General features: G+C 40.8%; 1 protein-coding gene across 1 annotated transcript; it reads left to right on the forward strand.

Moving 5' to 3' along the window:
* Positions 1 to 12896: 12896 nt before the first annotated feature.
* Positions 12897 to 15066, forward strand: GCK72_003359 (uncharacterized protein; the record flags this gene model as incomplete). Its single annotated transcript, XM_003092647.2, has 3 exons — positions 12897 to 12947; positions 13962 to 14087; positions 14938 to 15066. The coding sequence occupies 3 exons, from the start codon at positions 12897 to 12899 to the stop codon at positions 15064 to 15066; spliced, it is 306 nt and encodes a 101-aa protein (XP_003092695.2).
* Between the last annotated feature and the right edge of the window lie 2388 nt (positions 15067 to 17454).

Raw genomic sequence — 17454 nt, forward strand, 5'->3', positions numbered from 1 at the left:
AAAGTGGATGCTTGGAAATCGGAGAAGAGCTTTGAATACAATTTTATCGTTCTGGCTGATATTGTTGGATCTTTGGACTGATTACTGTGTTTGTTTCAAGATTCTGAGGTATAAGAGTTATTTAGTTGCTTTTTAGGAAGAGTGACAATTGAGCGCCCGATTCGACAGAGCCAGACGAGTTACTCACTCTGACATCTCAATGTAGGCGTAAAGTGATTGTAGTCACAATAAGGCATTAGCATTATACTCTTGTTACAATTTCGATCTTGCGAAAAAGTTGGTAAACATCAGTATGTCCAGTTTTATTGGATCCTCAGCTTTGGAACAGTTAGCTCGAGAAAACAAAAAACAAAAAACTATATATGTGTATATATAGAAAAAAAATTGAAAAATAAAAGAGCTTATTGGTTTGTTAGGTTAGTGATGGCTCCGACGGCGGGACGAGAACAGTTTTATCAGAAACGTGATTAGTAGAACAAGCAGGAAAATCAATATCTTTAGCAAGTGATTTTAGTATTGCTGTTGGCAAGTCAGCTTATGACACAGAGTTCGGTACATTTGACTCTGTGCCTGCCGTAATGCCTTTACTGAGATTTGTTGGATTTTGTGCCACGGAAGAATTTTCTCACCGGCTTGGCACCTGCTGGGTAGTTCTCTTTGTTTCTGTAGTACTCTTTGGCTGGACATCCGCCCATGTGGTGAAGACCATCACAGTATCCGCAGCGGAATTGAGCAGTACATTCTTTGATGCCATGCTTTTCAGTACAAATTGGGCACAATCTCTTTTTCTTGCACTGACGTCTGAATTCGGCACTAGATAGCGTGCATCTGATCTCGTGATGTTTACCGTAGCATACCCGGCACTTTGACTTTTCGGCTTTGCAGTATGGGAAAGTGCGGTGAATGATGTTCAGGTTAGCACCTTTCGCTCTTGGAGCGTAGTAACCTTCCAATCGGAGGTTGGTAGCCGGGTCAATGTATTCGGCAGGATGATCACTTGGAATATACGCCAATGTGCGTGGTTTCTTGTGCAGTGAGTTTGAAGAGAATTGAGCTGTCGGTGTCGAAACCGAGTTCAGGTTCGCATTTGCAGAGTTTACTGACGCATAGGACGGCGGGAGTTCATTCAGTGGTTGCTGACCGATTTGACTCTTGTAGATTTGATCCATGACTAGTGTCTCGACATCTCTACTGATGCGGTCAATGACCATTGCATGAGTGAGTGAATCGCCAATTTTGACACTGTATTTAGCCAGACTCTTTCTCAAGTCTTCTGGAAGTTTTCGGGCTACCTCCCAAATAGTCCAATAGTCATCGGCGGGAACTCCTCTGTCTATCATTTGTTGAAGTACAACTGATATAGCAACCACATCCAGGCGCATGACTTCTGGATCTGATTGATGGAATGGCAATTGCTGTAGCTTTTGCATTAGATTATGCTTGCTGTCGACTTTGCCGTAAACTCTGTTCAATGATACGAATGTTGTTGCAATGGCAATAGCTGAATCCTTTGCTCGGGATATGCATTGCTGTGCTTCTCCCTTGATATGGGCTCGCAGCACTGTGTATTTTCCTTCTGTGCTCAATGCTTCTGAGGACATGACAAATTTATTAAACATTCTTTCGAAGAATTCTAAGTCACCATTTTCATCGAACGTTGGCAAGAGATCAATCAAAGCGTCTAGTTGTAGACCTTCGTTTTGTGGTCTTTGGCTTCGACTTCGGCTTTCTGCGCATTGGCGGCGGGAACGCTTTGTACGAGGCGGTGTGGAGCCCAGTGATTCCGTTTCGGATTCAGACGTATCTCCTTGCTCATATCTTTTCGCGTTACTCGACTCAGAAATCACCGAACTCTTTACGTGTGATCTTTTAGTTATTCGTGATCTGATGAACTCAGCTCTGTCGGAATTTGGAGCGTTTCTTTCTAGAGCCACTTGTGCTTCAGTGTCAGTATTCGTTGTATTTTTGAATGCAACTGTATGATGCTTTGCAGCTTCCATAAAAGACAGATCGCTTGCTGCAGATGACATGACTGGATAATCTGAGTGTGATAGAGAACGTATGTATAAGTTTTTCGAGCCTGCTCCCGTAGGTGTTGGCTCTTTGTGAATGCGAACTGTGTTCGACACGTTGGAACTGTTTCTATCATCGGCGGGACTAACGTCAGTTGAGATGTCATCCGCAACTCTGAAGCTGTGCTGGAAGCCGCTTAGCGGTTGGCCGCGGTTAGCCAACGCTTCTATCATGTTTTCGATGCATGTATTGATTTTGATTAGAATCTGATCAGCACCGCTTTCAATGAAAACGTTGGTAACGTCACGGAGATGTCTTTCTCTGTCCGCAGAGTTTAGAATCTCTGGCATTTGGAACTGTTCGTAGATATACATGTCAAGTGTCTCGATCCGAGATGCCGTGTCCTTCATGTCGAAGGCAAGTGTGGCTGCGGATGAGAGCATTTCTTGATCAATGCATTCAAGGATCTTATTGTTGGGATCACACAAGAGTTTCAAGGATGCTTCCGACTCCACCAGGAGTTCTTCGGCTTTCTTTACTGTTCTTGTGATCGCCGTTTTGATTTGCCCGGCAATCAATTGCGTGAGCGTGTTTGATTGTAATTTTGAGCGGGACATCGCTCGAATACGAGGCTTTTCCGGCTCCGAGAGAGCCGAGAGAGCCTGAGGACTGCTGTTGGATGGAGATGTCGAACGGCGGGAGCGACCGGACATCATTGGAGAGGGTAAGAGCTTGTCAGAGACAACGAAACCAGTCAACTGAAAATGAAATGAATGATTTTTTGGAGGATTGATGTTAGCTTTCGTGGAATCGTCGTATTGACATGAGATGAGTACAAGAGGATTCCTCTTGATGCACTGTAATTCTCAATAATCTTATATCCGGAACTATACACTACTAGATGCATGTAGGTGAACTTGAGAGTTCACCGGATCTAGTCTGGTGTCTGAGTTTGCGGATGTTGTAGGGGCTACTTTCCAGATAACTACGTATTCCTGTGGTGACAGGTCAATAGCTGTGCGCGGTCAGTAGGAGTGTTACGAATGCTTTTTATAGATACGCATGCATCTCTAAGATTACCGGTTTCTGGTAATCCGCCTGATATCGTTAGATATCAGTGATTTTTATACATACGAGTGTGCATGTTTTGTTTTTATACATACGAGTGTGCATGTCTTGGGTTATTGACGTCGTAACCCGAGTGGTCCAGAAGTCGGACATGTACTCTACAGTACCCTATGTGTAGGGGAAAAGGTCGACCGTGGTCCTTTTCTGATTACTACGTACAGCCGTATGGTCGCAGCTTCGATGAAATCGACATAACCTGGCCTGGTTATGGTACGTAGGTCAAACTGATGTGAGCAGTAGCATACTTTGATGTGCTACCGTTCCAGATCAAAGGACACGAACACGATTCAGATCACTCTAGCAATGTAGCAGTGATGCATTGGAATCGTTCGTTTGTCACTTTGACTTTTGCAGTTAGGAATATCGATTAGCATTTGAAAGAAGTTGCAGTCATGTAGATCACGCATCACATGAATAAGAGCAATGGATGTGTGTGCCATTGTGGCTATCACTCTGCTCGTGATTTGCATTTGTACTTGTATGTTTATGCATTTCTTGCATGACTTTCCAGACTGCGCGTTCTCACAAACGTATTCGATATTAATCGATACGGATATGATAGTAGAACGTGATAAAAACGCCGCCCTGTCGGTGGCCTTGGCCATATTATATCTCGCTGTAGTGCGATATTCAATGGACTTGTATCAAGTTCTCTGGCTGCCAACCAGAGGCTCGATTCGTGGAATATCGCTACCGACTTCTCACTCTATAGGGTCCGCTGCGTACCAGAATGGCCATTCCGGCACAGACAACTTTCTTTCTGCTTCAATCTGTAACTGCCACTTATAGACAACTTTCAGCCTTCAAAGTCTGTGGTGCAGGGAATATAGAGTGATTGGTTGGGTCTTTGAGAGTTGGCGGCTCTCTCCGATACTACAGTGTCATTGATACAACACGGATTCGGTTGCCGACAGCGCCATAGTTTATGATTTCTAAGATCCGATCAGTATTGTCAATTGTAGACGAATCTACAACCTAACTTTTGGAATACATATCACCTCTTCGGAAGGGGATGCCTTTCCGTATGAAGAGGGTTTCTTTTTCGCATGATCAATTGAGGGCTTACTCGCGCTGTCAGCACATGACAGTGAATTACTTGGACAATCGATACAATGCTAGTAGTTTAGATGTTACACTACCATAATTGAAAACTTTTCGAAGATTTGAGTTCTTCTAGAGTCGGTTTTGATCTTATAAATTCTAGTGTGTTAGAATTTTTCGTGTTGGAGACATGTGCTTGGCAACTTTTCGCACAGCTGAAACAGCGGCGGGATGTTACGTCTGATGTCTCTGTGTGTTCCGAAGTAGTTCATTATGTTGTGTGAACGTCTACTTTTTGGAACGTTGTATTTTTAGAAGTTTACACCATTGAACATGATCTTTTGGATGCGTTTTGTTCACCGGCGGGACTTCTATACTCGGGATTCTGATATGATGATTTTTCATCAAGTGAGTCCTTGTTTGAGTATTGTAATTTTTTCGGGTTCTAGAGCTTCTGCTCTTGTGTTATTGTTTTTCAGGGACAGAGCAAGTGACTGTTTGTCACGAATTCTGCTCTTCTGATGTAATGTAGTCTGTTAGAGTAAAGTATATTACTCGTGTATAGACTGTATGTGTGAAGCCATCGGTAGGCGTTTGTGAATCTAATGATTTGATTCGAATTATACGCTTTTATAACCAACGGCGGGACAAACAGATTATTTTTTATCTGATTGTTTGTATAATTTACTGAATGTGGGACGTACCCTGTACTCAGTATCATTTTGCGCTCGAACTTATTCTTGCGTCTTGTTTTTCCAAGTGTTGGGACGTACCCGTGACACCCAGATTTTAGTTGAAAATTTATAAGGGTTTATCATCCCCTTGGTGTTTGAGTGCTTTTTAAGCAGCTCAGAAGTTGTGGCTAAAGTGCCTAGTTTTTTTGTGCTCGAAAAGATCGTCTCGGGCTGCTCTCATTATCATCTCATATCAATACGGACTCTCCACATGAAGGTCTTTTGGAAGCAAGTATGTTCAGAGTAGAATGACTCCTTTAGGTTTCAAAAAGGAGAGAACAGACATGGTTAACAATGACAAATTTATTTGCAGGATGGGTCTTTAACAACATGTCTCGTTAGAGATAACAACGAAAATAATATGATTAACAGCGGCGGGATATAGTATACAATCAGTAGTATGAGGACCGTTGGCTACGCTCCCGGGGGGAGGAGACGGCGGGAGTACTCTGATTGAAGAAGTGTCTTCGTTGAGTTGATGCCGAAATGGGATGCTGTAATAATCAATAGTTGTTAACTATCATGTTGATATATGTGCCATACCTTATTGGCTGGTCTTTTGAGAGACGGCGGTAGAGCGGCGGGAGAACTCGTATATAGAGGGATTGTCCTGCTCGCATGGAACGCATGGAACGCGGCCTTTCTGAAAAGTATTCAGATGAGGGTATCTTTCGAGTAATTCTCTTTAACTCACGCTTGTAGGAGGGGTTACTGGAATATGACTCCCTTCTTCCTTGGACTGCGTGTCACTCTCAAACTCGGCGGGATTATGCTCACATGTAACGAAACAGAGGATTCGCTCGAATGAGATGTCATATATAGACATCAATTGTCGAAGATTCTTGTTTACTCGATTTATGCGATCAATATTATCCAACCTCGTTGTTGATATGGACAGTCCGGCGGGAAGTCCTCTGGAATAAGGATCATATTTGTTTTGATTTGATGCTATTGATGTTATACCTTGACAAGAAGAAGCCTGAACGAGGGATGATGAACCACGGACAGCTGATGGAATAATGATTTCAACTGAATCTGAGTTCTCACCGGCGGGAATTAGCTATAGGAGCTTTTCACGCTTCGGAAGAGCTGCTGGATAAGTGTCCTTGACTGGTTCTGACTTGTGAGCTCTCTTCTTTCTTTGGCTCTAGGTCACCTGATCGCTATCTCTAACGTCCCCCGAAGACGTATTGAAAGGCATATCGTTCGGCGGGAGGAGAGTGACTTTGCTAACTTCTGTCTTCTTATTCACTTTCAGTGCACTTGCTTCATTAGTTACAATAGTATGTGACTCATTAGAAGTCATCTGCAACGAAGTTGTTACAAATTAGACGAGTTTCACAGTTTGATGTAACAGAAGCGCGTGTGTTCCACGTCTGAATATGTAAAATAGTTGAATATGTTTAAGAAGTGTCTTAAAAGGAACACCAACAATGTATGACAGTGGTTTTATGAGAGAATACAATAAGGTTTTAACAATTTATTAGCATTTCTTCGCATTAAGCTAACGGCGGGATTCGGTGTCGTTTTCCTGACATGTTCTCGCTTCACCGACACATTCCAATCGATTTCCATCTTTTTCAGTTTCAGAAGCTTATGCTTCACGAGATGGGGATCGGCCATGTGGGCTATCATCTGGAAGTGACGGCGGGAACTGTGTTTCCGAATCATCCGGCGACTGTTGCCCTGTCAGATCGTAGAGACGGCGGGACCTAGTCGCTTGGCTTGGCTCTGAATAAAGAATAATTATTCATGAGCTCGCTTTTTGGATTGTATTACCTGGATTGAGGCCTCAGCTCTCTGGAATCGGGCGACTTGGTCGCTTTGATCTTTTGAGACATCCGAAACGGCGCTGAACGTGTTGGAACTCTCCGAAGTCCTCTTGGGACGCATTCAGAAGACGTGGTGGTTCACGTCGGCTCTTCGGCGGGACTTGCTTCTGCAAATTGACAGAATTAGCTTTAGGTATACAATATTGAGATTTAAAGCGATGTTTTTTATCGATTTTTAGTGAATTTTCGCGTTTTATCGATATATTTCAGCTTGTTTTTATTCAAAATGTTAGAATTTTTGCTTGAAAATGTATGCGATGAGCAATTGAATGGATATTTAGGCTTGATTTCAGAGAAATACAAAATATTAGAGACGATCGCCACGCTATCGCTCTGTTTTTGCCTTCATTCACGTATTGCATCATCATTTTCGACGATTTTGGTTGAAATTCCCGAAAAATGTGGTATTTCCCTGAGAAATTCCAACAAACACATCACGAGCAATGAAGCTCCAGCGTATTTATTGTAATCCCACCTGGGGTTAACCAAGAATATTCGAGTTTCCACCGAAAATCGTTTGAGATTCCAATTTTTTGCGATTTTTTTACGAAAATTTTCGATTTTTTAGCATGAACGCTGTGATTTTTGCCGAAAGCTTGGCTAATAGCCTTTTGTACCTCAAGCGAGTAGATAATTTTGAGAATTTTTCACAAGTTGGCTAGGTTTTAGCCTTGAAACCGAAAATTTTATGAGAAAATTATCGATTTTTTGAATTTTTTGTCATTTTTCTCGTAATTTTTTTCTCGAATTTTTCCAAAATCACTTAAGAAATACTCACTCTTTCGAAGGAATTTCCTCCATCGGCGGGATTCTTCAGCAATGCGACGTTTCCGATATTGCCAGACGGCGGGATGGTAGATTTGGAGTTTTTGACTTCTTTGATAGTGATTTTTTGGTTGCCATGCCACATTTTTGGTCTGAAAATGTTCAGAATGTTTATTTTTCATAATATTTAAGTGAAATATTAACGAAACGAAAGAGAATTTAGTACGGAAGAGCGAAAAATTTTTTAGGCCGAGCGAAAAAAGTATTTCGAAACTCGTGCGCGTAAGGTCTTGTACATTGCGGTCCGCAATGGTACGCAGCCCGTGTGCGGAGCCTGCGGTCGCGTACCGTACTCTTGTTGTGAAATTCAAATTTGTGTCGATTTACGGAGCTCATTTTAGAGGTTCCCCGATGAAATTTCGACGGATTTTCGAAATTTTTCGAATATTTTTGGGCAAATGACAATGGAAAAAATTTTGAACACCGTTTTGTAGCGTATGTGATACCGGTGTCACACATTTTCATGAGAAAATGAGGATAAATCAGGTTTTACTCAGTAATTACGCGTGAAGGTGGTTTTCTGTCTCGAATATTCGAATGACAGGTCTGGGTGACGGTTTTTAATCGCCTGTCCAGAAAAAATGACGGAATAACGAGAAAAGAGAGAGAAATAACAAGGAAAAGAACGAGAAAAAGGTGTTTCAGGGTATAAAATTAGCATTCTAACGTTGTTTCACCTGCTCACAAGCCGTAATTTTGGATTTTCGGGATGCCGACGCGGTTCTTTGTAGTGATTTTCGCTCACTTTGTCGATATATTGATTTTCTTTCGTCCACCTGGAGTTTTGCGACGCGAGGGCCACAAAAAACGACTACTCCAACAGCGGCGGGAATTATTTTTTGGTTTTTTCCGGAGTTTTGTGCCACAGGGGTCACAAAAAACGACTACTCCGGTTCGCCTGGAGTTTTGCGACACGAGGGTCACAAAAAACGACTACTCCAACAGCGGCGGGAACCAAAATACGCTCAAAAAAGAGAGAGAACGGTAAAGAAAAAATCGACGGAACGTAAAAATCATGGGCCAATCAATAAAAATATTGAACGGTCGTTATGCACCATGTTGAGAGGGCAACGAAATAGCGGTCGGAGACTGATGCCTCTCAAGGAGAAATAAGAAATCATCCCAAAATAAAGTGTAAACGGCATAAATTGTGAGTGTAAGCGGATAAGCGGTGTAACGAAAGAACGCAAGTAATCAGTGACCCATTTATTTAACCTTTTCTTCTCGGAATTCTCCTCGAAGTATAACAAAATAGAGAGAAAGTGTAATTTAAGATAATTTGGAGAGCGTCGTGTCCAGAAGAGGAGTAAAGACGACGAAAATGGACGACGAACGCGGCGGGAACTGAAACGGCGGGAAAAAGAGACTAAAAGTCCCAAAAACCGGATAAAGTATATTTGGCCTAGACTCTAACGCGCGCTCGGTACAGATGGCACAGAAAAGGTATAGTGCTGAGATCTGACCACCTCAACAACTCTTTCGGCGGGACGTACAAGGTAAAACTGTACGGAGACGGTCGGCGAACCGACCGTCATCAACCGAACGAACGAGACGAACTGAACTCTGGCCTAAAAAGATTAGACTGAGCAAGAAGCGTCGCGGACACGCGACGCGACCGCGCGCGCGTGACGACATTAGCGTCACGGCGAAAATAGTGTGAGAATGGAGAGGAATTGGGTTTGTTGGAGCGCATTTGCGGAGTTTTGAGTCTTTAGGGCGGTAATTTGAATAAGAATAATTTATAATAATTTAATATAAACCAGATAACTGGAAATAACGATGATAATTGTAACATTGTTAATAAACAGATTGAATAAAAGGTAATTAAAGGCTCCGATGGTCCTAGTTTTGTGGGCAAAACCAGAGGGGACCGTCGGATTGCCTTTGGTAGCCAAGTAAGGGGGTAACCAAAGGGGGAACCTTGGCTACAAAGCACTTGCTGTGGAAGAAGCGTATGAGTTTCCGCCTCTGCCACCAATCGAGGGCTCATCCAGAGATTCTGGAAACAGCATTCTTCGTTCCTCCCATGAAGTTTTTGTAAGTCATTATATTTTTTACAAGCAGTTTGATCAGTAGGAAACAACAGTTTCAATATCTGTTGAATTGGAAACACCCGTCACATACTTGAGAACTCTAAAGCAACAGTTTCACAAAGCAACCTGACGTTGGTGCTACTAAATGATTCAAATATAGAGTAAATTGCGAAATTTTTATTTTTTTGAACGATTCTAGCGCCGCAGGCGCCCCAGACTGTTTTAGCGCCCCAGGCACCCCAGGCAATTTTTGCGCCGCAGGCACCCCAGAGATTCTTGCGCCGCAGGCACCCCAGACAATCCCAGTGCCGCAGGCACCCCAGACAGTTTAAGCGCCCCAGGCACCCCAGGCAATTTTTGCGCCGCAGGCACCCCAGTTAGTTTTAGCGCCGCAGGCACCCCAGTAAATCAAAACCTGGCTCCGTGACGAGCTTTCAAAAAAACCCATTACATAATTTACAGGCGCATTATTTGACGTTCCAAACCATACTTTATTTTGAAAAAATGTATTCGAAATGATAACATAATAAAGTTTTGTTTTCCAGGAAGAAGACATGCAAAGGTTTCAACTGGTGCTCAGAGAGAGCGCGACACCTGAACTTCTTCAAAAGATCAAAATTTGAAGAAGAAATCGATTGTCTTCAACAACCTCAATATGAAACCGGGTAATATCATAGCCCTGAAGAACGCTGCAACATTATTGGTGAATAATTTGAAGAAAATTTTCTAATTTCAATTTTTGCGTCAAACTACTCAGAAATTCTTTTATTTATGTTATTTTTGTTATATCTTCTTTTTGTGTCTTTCCGCTTTTTAAAAAATACTTGTAATTGAACGATTGTTTTTTCTTAATGCTCTCAAAAAAATGTACAACATTGAGTCCTCCAGTATTAAATCAGACACAAAAAACTGGTTGAGATATAGCCTGGGGTGCCTGCGGTGCTAAAATTATCTGGGGTGCCTGCGGCGCTCGAATCGGCTGGGGTGCCTGTGAGCTATGTGCCGGCTGGTGTTGACAAGTCTTTGGTCTTCTTGTATTTTTGAATCACATAGTTACAGTACCTCAAATTTAAGTTTATTTTTTTCAAAATTCTAAAAAAAAATTGAAAAACTTTAAAAGCGCATATCTCAAAAGTGGGCGGAGCTACTAAAATATAGCAAACTAACAAAAATAAAGAAAAACTCACGCGCTACATTTTTTCAGTTAACACCTTTTTGTTAGTCCCGCCCACTTTTAAGATATGCGCCTTTAAAGATACCTGCGGTGCTAGAATTCATGAGCTGGCACTTTTTCTCGGCGAAAATGGACAAGTTTGATAATTACAGTATATTCAAATTATTACATAACTATATAGTGCATGTCCTGGGCTACGTTTTTGCAGTTGTCATTTTTTCAATAGCTCCGCCCACTTTTGAGATATGCGCCTTTAAAGATACCTGTTTCAACAAGATCCCTACCATCAATTCATCTATTTCTGCGCCGAAGGCACCACAGCCGATTCTTGCGCCGCAGGCACCCCAGCAAATTTTAGCGCCGAAGGCACCCCAGCCGATTCTAGCGCCGCAGGCACTCCAGACAATTTTAGCGGCGCAGGCACTCCAGACGATTCTATGAAACAATTCTAGCGCCGCAGGCATCTGATACTTGGTCAGTGTATTTTGGTCACTGTAGTGCTAGCAGTAGTCCGCCCCTTGTACAGCTTAAGAACACTAACACAAAGAGGACAAACACCTTCTCTCTTCCATTACGTCACCCAACAACCATTCTAACCTATTCTAAACGAAATAGCACTAATGATCGAGAGCCAACAGACATTCCGACCTTTGTGCGTAACAGAAGGTGCTAACGGACCCTGTCTGCGTCTCTCTGTTTACTCTCTCTCTCTCTGGCAAAAAGTGTCCAAAAGTGACACAACTTGTCAGTATTCCCCCTTGATCGCTTACTAGTATACCCCCTTTTCTTTTTTTTTAGGATTTCTTAATTATTCAATTTTTTTCATTTTGCAGGGTAACTTAATCAAGACTACCTACTGAATGGTTTGGTCGACAACTATGGATATTTGATTCTTTTTGAATTGTGAGTTTTATTTAATTTATTTTAATTAATTCAACTATTTTTTGCAGCTAAATTATATTATTTTGGTACGAGGGGATCGGCTGTTTGGTAAGTTTTTGCTAATTTTTCAAAATTAGAGATATGCGCCTTTAAAGATGACGTCAGTGTAACATTTGCCACGAATTATTTTTCTGCTCAATTTTGAAACGTTTATGCTAGTTTTGTAGAGCAAAACGAGCGTTACGTTTTTGTAATTGACCTATTTTCGATTGCTCCGCCCACTTTCGAGATATGCGCCTTTACAGACAGTAGTGTCTCGCTTCTCTGCGTCTCTCCCTCCTTTTCTCTCTCGTCTTCCTAGGTGCCCATCTTTAAAGGCGCATATCTCAAAAATGGGGGGAGATAGCAAAAAAGTTTTGACTACAAAAATGTAGCCCCAGACTTGCTCTACATTTTGATTGTAAAAAATTTCAAATTTGACAAAATCTCTCATAGCTACAGTACTTCAAAAAATATTTTTTTTTCAAAGTTCAAAAATGTTGAAATCTTTAAATGCCCATATTTCAAAACTGGGAGGAGCTATCAAAAAATTGTCAACTACAAAAATGTAGCCCTAGGTTAGACCTATGTTGAAAAACAAATTTCAGATTAGTAGACTAAAATGTGGCTCCGTGACGAGCTTTCAAAAATTTGACAAATTTTCAAACAACATTTTTTTGAAAATTTTTTGAACCTGAATCTTCACTGATATTTTTTCTATTACGGTTTCTGTGTTCTGTAATCTTTTTCTCAGACATTCCAGATATGAAATGCAATTTTAAAAAACATAAAATATCTTCTTTTTTAGTCCTTGCTCCCTTCTTTTTTGAAAACAAAGAAAAATTGATTTTCAGATGCGTCGGGATCAGGGTTGGAAAAAAAGTGGTCGGCGCTTAAAAATATGTCCAAAAAAGTTTTTTTGCTTTGCCGCTTGCAACTCTGTTCAAACTTTATATTTTTTGATAATTTTCTTTAGCTGCTTAGCTAATAACTTTTTCTTGCTTTTTGTCAAATTGCATACTTCTGGAGTCAAAAAGAGTCGAGTTGTGCTCAAAAATATGGGGACGCTAGTCCCGCAAAAAATCAAAACCTACAAAGACATATATTTAAATAGAATTCAATTTGAGTTTTTTCAGAAACACAAAAACCAATTCGGGACATGAATGAGGAAGAGCACAGGTTATACATGAGGAAAATGAAAGAACGTAGCCGGCAGAAGAAAAAGGATCTCATTGCACAGAAAAAGGTAATTGAAGCTATTTCTAAGTTTGAAAAGCCGAAAAAATGAACGATTTTGAACGATTTTTTAAAGGAATTTCTCAAATAAATAACGTAAAAATTCGATTTTAGACTGTTTTGAGCTGAGCTGAAAATATCATCAAAAGTTTGAATATCAGAGCTTTTGGGTATTTTTAAGGAAAAATTTGGGAAAAATTGACTAAAAATTAGATTTTTTCTGAAACACCTCTGATTTTCTGATTTTCTGATTTTTTCTGATTTTTTCTGAAAATTCTAGACACTGCCCGTCTTTAAAGGAGATTACGGTAACAGTAGGAGAAACGGACGATTGAGTTGGGAAAAGAGGCGTGGCTTATGAGGCTCCGCCCACTTTTCTGACAAGGCTGATTTGCGATTTTTGGGTTTTTAAAGAGAAAATCGATTGAGAATCTGATTTTTTTTCTGAAATTCATATATATTTTTTGAATTTTAGCATTAATTCTCAACGTTTCTCCGATATTCCAGAATCCGGTATGCGTGTCTATCCATGAGAACGCGACGGCAGCCACTCCAAAAAATCTGAAACATTCGTACGTCGTTTTTGAAGAAAACTCTTAAAATTTGTCTCTTAAAACTAACATTTGAAAAAACCTCAAAATCAGTTTTCAGTTCAGAAACTATTTTTAAGGTCAAATCATTTAACATTAAAAAATCTCAATTTCTCTCCTTCAGAATCAAGACTAGCGTCCCCCGCCTCCCGGCGTTCGAAACAGACACACCGACTGATCCTATTTTCCCCAGCATTCGATCAGAACATTCGAAATTTTTACAATATTTCCTTTCATATTCTTTTAGAAATTTAATACAAGCAACAAAAAAAACAAAAAAAAAACGAATCAGTAGGTTTCGAACCATCACCTCACTGATTTTCACCCCCCGCCCTCTTCCACTGCGCCACAAATCTGAAATTCAGCGGATGTCAAAATCAATCCAAGCCCCCTATCAGTAGTAGACGCAAAATTTATAATTTTATTAATTTCAGCCACGCGCCGAGAGCCCAAAGATGGAGGAAAATGAGGAAGAAGAGCGTGACACATCATCTAGAGCGGCAACGAGTGAGAGTCCAGAAGCAATGGAGCAGGAGGAGGAGGTTCCAGAAGTTGCTATGGTAAGAATCAAGACTAGCGTGACCCGCCTCCCGGCCCGCCTCCTGGCTCAAAACAATGTGAGCTACCCTTCGGAAAACTCTCAGCGATATCAAAATACCAAGCCTTATGAAATGACTGAAAGGGTTCAAAGGACGTCTAAATATTTTTTGACACGTTTAATTGTTTCTTGGAAAGACGTTTAAAAAAAATTAGAGTTTGAAGGGACGTTTGAGTTTTTAAAGGACATCTAAACTGGAATAGAGCCAAAAAAAGTTACACTGACAAAAGACATTTTCTTTAATACTAAACGAATTAAATACAGTAACAAAAACTTACACTGACAAAAACATCAAATCAAACGCTACAATTTTTTGGTTGACAACCTTTTGATAGTTCCGCCCATATTGAAATAAAATACACTGACAAAGTTTCCGCTCATTCCCCTTAAAGACTTTAAAGATGCCTGCGGCGCGCCTTTGGCGCAGACATGTTTGCGACGCTAGAATGGTTATCTACAGCAGACTAGGGTGCCTACGGCGCTAGAATTGCAGAACTATTCAAAAAAAGAGAATAAGTTATCCATCATTATTTTGGAACGTCTAAATACTTACAACTATATTTTTGAGTTTCAGGGAACGTCTAAACATTTTATGGGACGTTTGAACGTTTTTTGGGACGTCTCAACATTTTGAAAGACGTTTCAAAAAATAGAGTTCCCTGACGATTCTAGCGCCGCAGGCACACCAGACGATTCTAGCGCCGCAGGCATACCGGAACGGAACTTAAAACAAACATTTAAAAAAAACCTCACAATCAGTTTTCAGTTCAGAAACCATTTAACATTAAAAAGTCTCAATTTCTCTCCTTCAGAATCAAGATCCAATGGTAGCAGTGGCATCAACTTCCAACCAAGTAGCCAGCGTGGATCCGGCCGGCGGAAGTTTTGAAAATCATCTATTACTTCGATCAGTGTTTCGTCAAGGAAAATCACTCAAGTAACCGGGTTGTCACGATCACATGCATAAGGTTGTCAAGGAAAACCACTTTTTTAACATCCTAATAAAATATTATATTTGTATCAAAACTTGTATTCTTCTTTCTTAATACTATTTGGTCAAATCCGAATTGATTACCTTTTCTTTATTGATGTCTCTCAGCTTTTTTTCCACAGATTCTTTTTAATTTCATATATTTTTGCAGGGTAATTAAACCAGAGACTACCTACTGGATGGTTTGGTCGACAACTATATTTTATATGATTTTTATTGAATTGTAAGTTTAAAAAAATTAATTTTCAGCAAATGTTTCGTTTTTTCAGCTAGTTTTTGTATTTATGGATTGATGCTTTGTTGTCGGATCGACTGGAAATAATTGTAAGTTTTTTCAGTTCTTTTGAAAATCTTTGAATTTCGACCAATGGTACGCCCGACTCCAATTTTTATCAGAAATGAAAGTCGTCTGGCGTGCCTTGGACGCGTTTCCTGGTTTTTGAATCAAATTTTTTTCCTTTTTTGATTGAAAATCGTAGCAATTTCTGATATTACCTGAAAAAATGCGTCAAATTGATTGAAAATTAGGAAAACTCGACGAAAATCTATTAAAATCGGTCAAAAATCAGGTTTGATTGAAAAACGCGTCAAAGGCACGCCAGAGTTTCTCAATTTGCGATTTCCAGTGAGAAAACGCGTCTGAGGCGCCCCAGACTTTGCCTAAAATCAAAACATGTCTCTGAAACGCGTCAATGGTACGCCCAACTCCAATTTTTATCAGAAATGGAAGTCGTCTGGCGTGCCTTGGACGCGTTTCCTAGTTTTTGAATCAAATGTTTTCCTTTTTTGATTGAAAATCTTAGCAATTTCGGATTTTATCAAAAAAAAACGACTAAAAATGATCGAATTTGAGCTGAAAAATCGATTTTACAGCCGAAACCAACCATCAAAACCGTCCAAACAACACGTTGAGTCGGAAACTTGCCAGTGTCACGGGACTTTCTGAAAAATTTGTGAGTGGTTTTTATATATTTTGATAACTTTTTGATTTTTATATAGATACGTGTTTCGTCAAGGAAAACCACTCAAGTTACCGGGTTGTCACGATCACATGCATAAGGTTGTCTTTCGGATACTAAAAAAGTAAGAAATTGTTTTCACTAAACTCAACTGGCTGTGTTTCGCCATATATTTAGTAAAAGAATATCAAATAGGTGCTCTCTTCTGGGTTTTTATACCGAGTCAAGAGGCGGAGCTTATGACAATAGGAAAATCAAGGTTAATTAGTATAGATGATGATTCAGCCTAAGGTGCCTGCGGTACCTGCAGCGCTAGAACCGGCTGGGGTGCCTGCGGCGCTAGAACCGGCTGGGGTGCCTGCGGCGCTAGAATCGTCAGGGGTGCCTGCGGCGCTATAAGCTGCTGGGGTGCCTGCGGCGCTAGAATCGAATGGAGTGGCAGCGGCGCTAGAATCGTCAGGGGCGCCTGCGGCGCTATAAGCGGCTGGGGTGCCTGCGGCGCTAGAATCGAATGGAGTGGCAGCGGCGCTAGAATCGTCAGGGGTGCCTGCGGCGCTATAAGCTGCTGGGGTGCCTGCGGCGCTAGAATCGAATGGAGTGGCAGCGGCGCTAGAATCGTCAGGGGCGCCTGCGGCGCTATAAGCGGCTGGGGTGCCTGCGGCGCTAGAACCGGCTGGGGTGCCTGCGGCGCTAGAATCGTCAGGGGCGCCTGCGGCGCTATAAGCGGCTGGGGTGCCTGCGGCGCTAGAATCGTCAGGGGTGCCTGCGGCGCTATAAGCTGCTGAGGCGCCTTCGACGCGAAAATGATTGCATCTTGTTGATCTTAAAATGCGCATATCTCAAAAGTGGGCGGAGCTATCAAAAAATTGTCAACTACAAAAATAGAGACAAAACTATGTGCTACATTTTTGCAGTCAAAAATTTTTCATAACTCCGCCCACTTTTGAGATAAGAGCATTTAAATTAAACCTTAATATTTGTATTAATTTCAGGGAACAAAAAAAACAGGCCAAACGTTCTTCATGCCTTCTGGATGGATACATGCTGTGCATACACCGGAAGACATTTTGGTGTATAGTGGAGGATGGCTACAATGGGAAATTTATTGAATTTGTTCAATTGGAATACTTGAAGTTCCTAAACAAAAAAATGAAAGGTAATCTAAACTTTCTGATATTAAAAAACATAAAACATGTGTTTTTCAGAATTCAATAGTGAAAAGCAAGTATGATAAAAGGAGGCCAAAATCTAGAAGCAAAAAGAAATTGCTGTTATTAATTATTTGTTATTTAATTATTAATTAATTATTTTCAATAAAGTCTTTTTTATTTCCCATAAACAATTCAGAATTTACTAATAAAAGCCTTATATTGAAAAAA

Source organism: Caenorhabditis remanei, chromosome I, assembly GCF_010183535.1.
Source record: "Caenorhabditis remanei strain PX506 chromosome I, whole genome shotgun sequence".
Taxonomy (NCBI): Eukaryota; Metazoa; Nematoda; class Chromadorea; order Rhabditida; family Rhabditidae; genus Caenorhabditis; species Caenorhabditis remanei.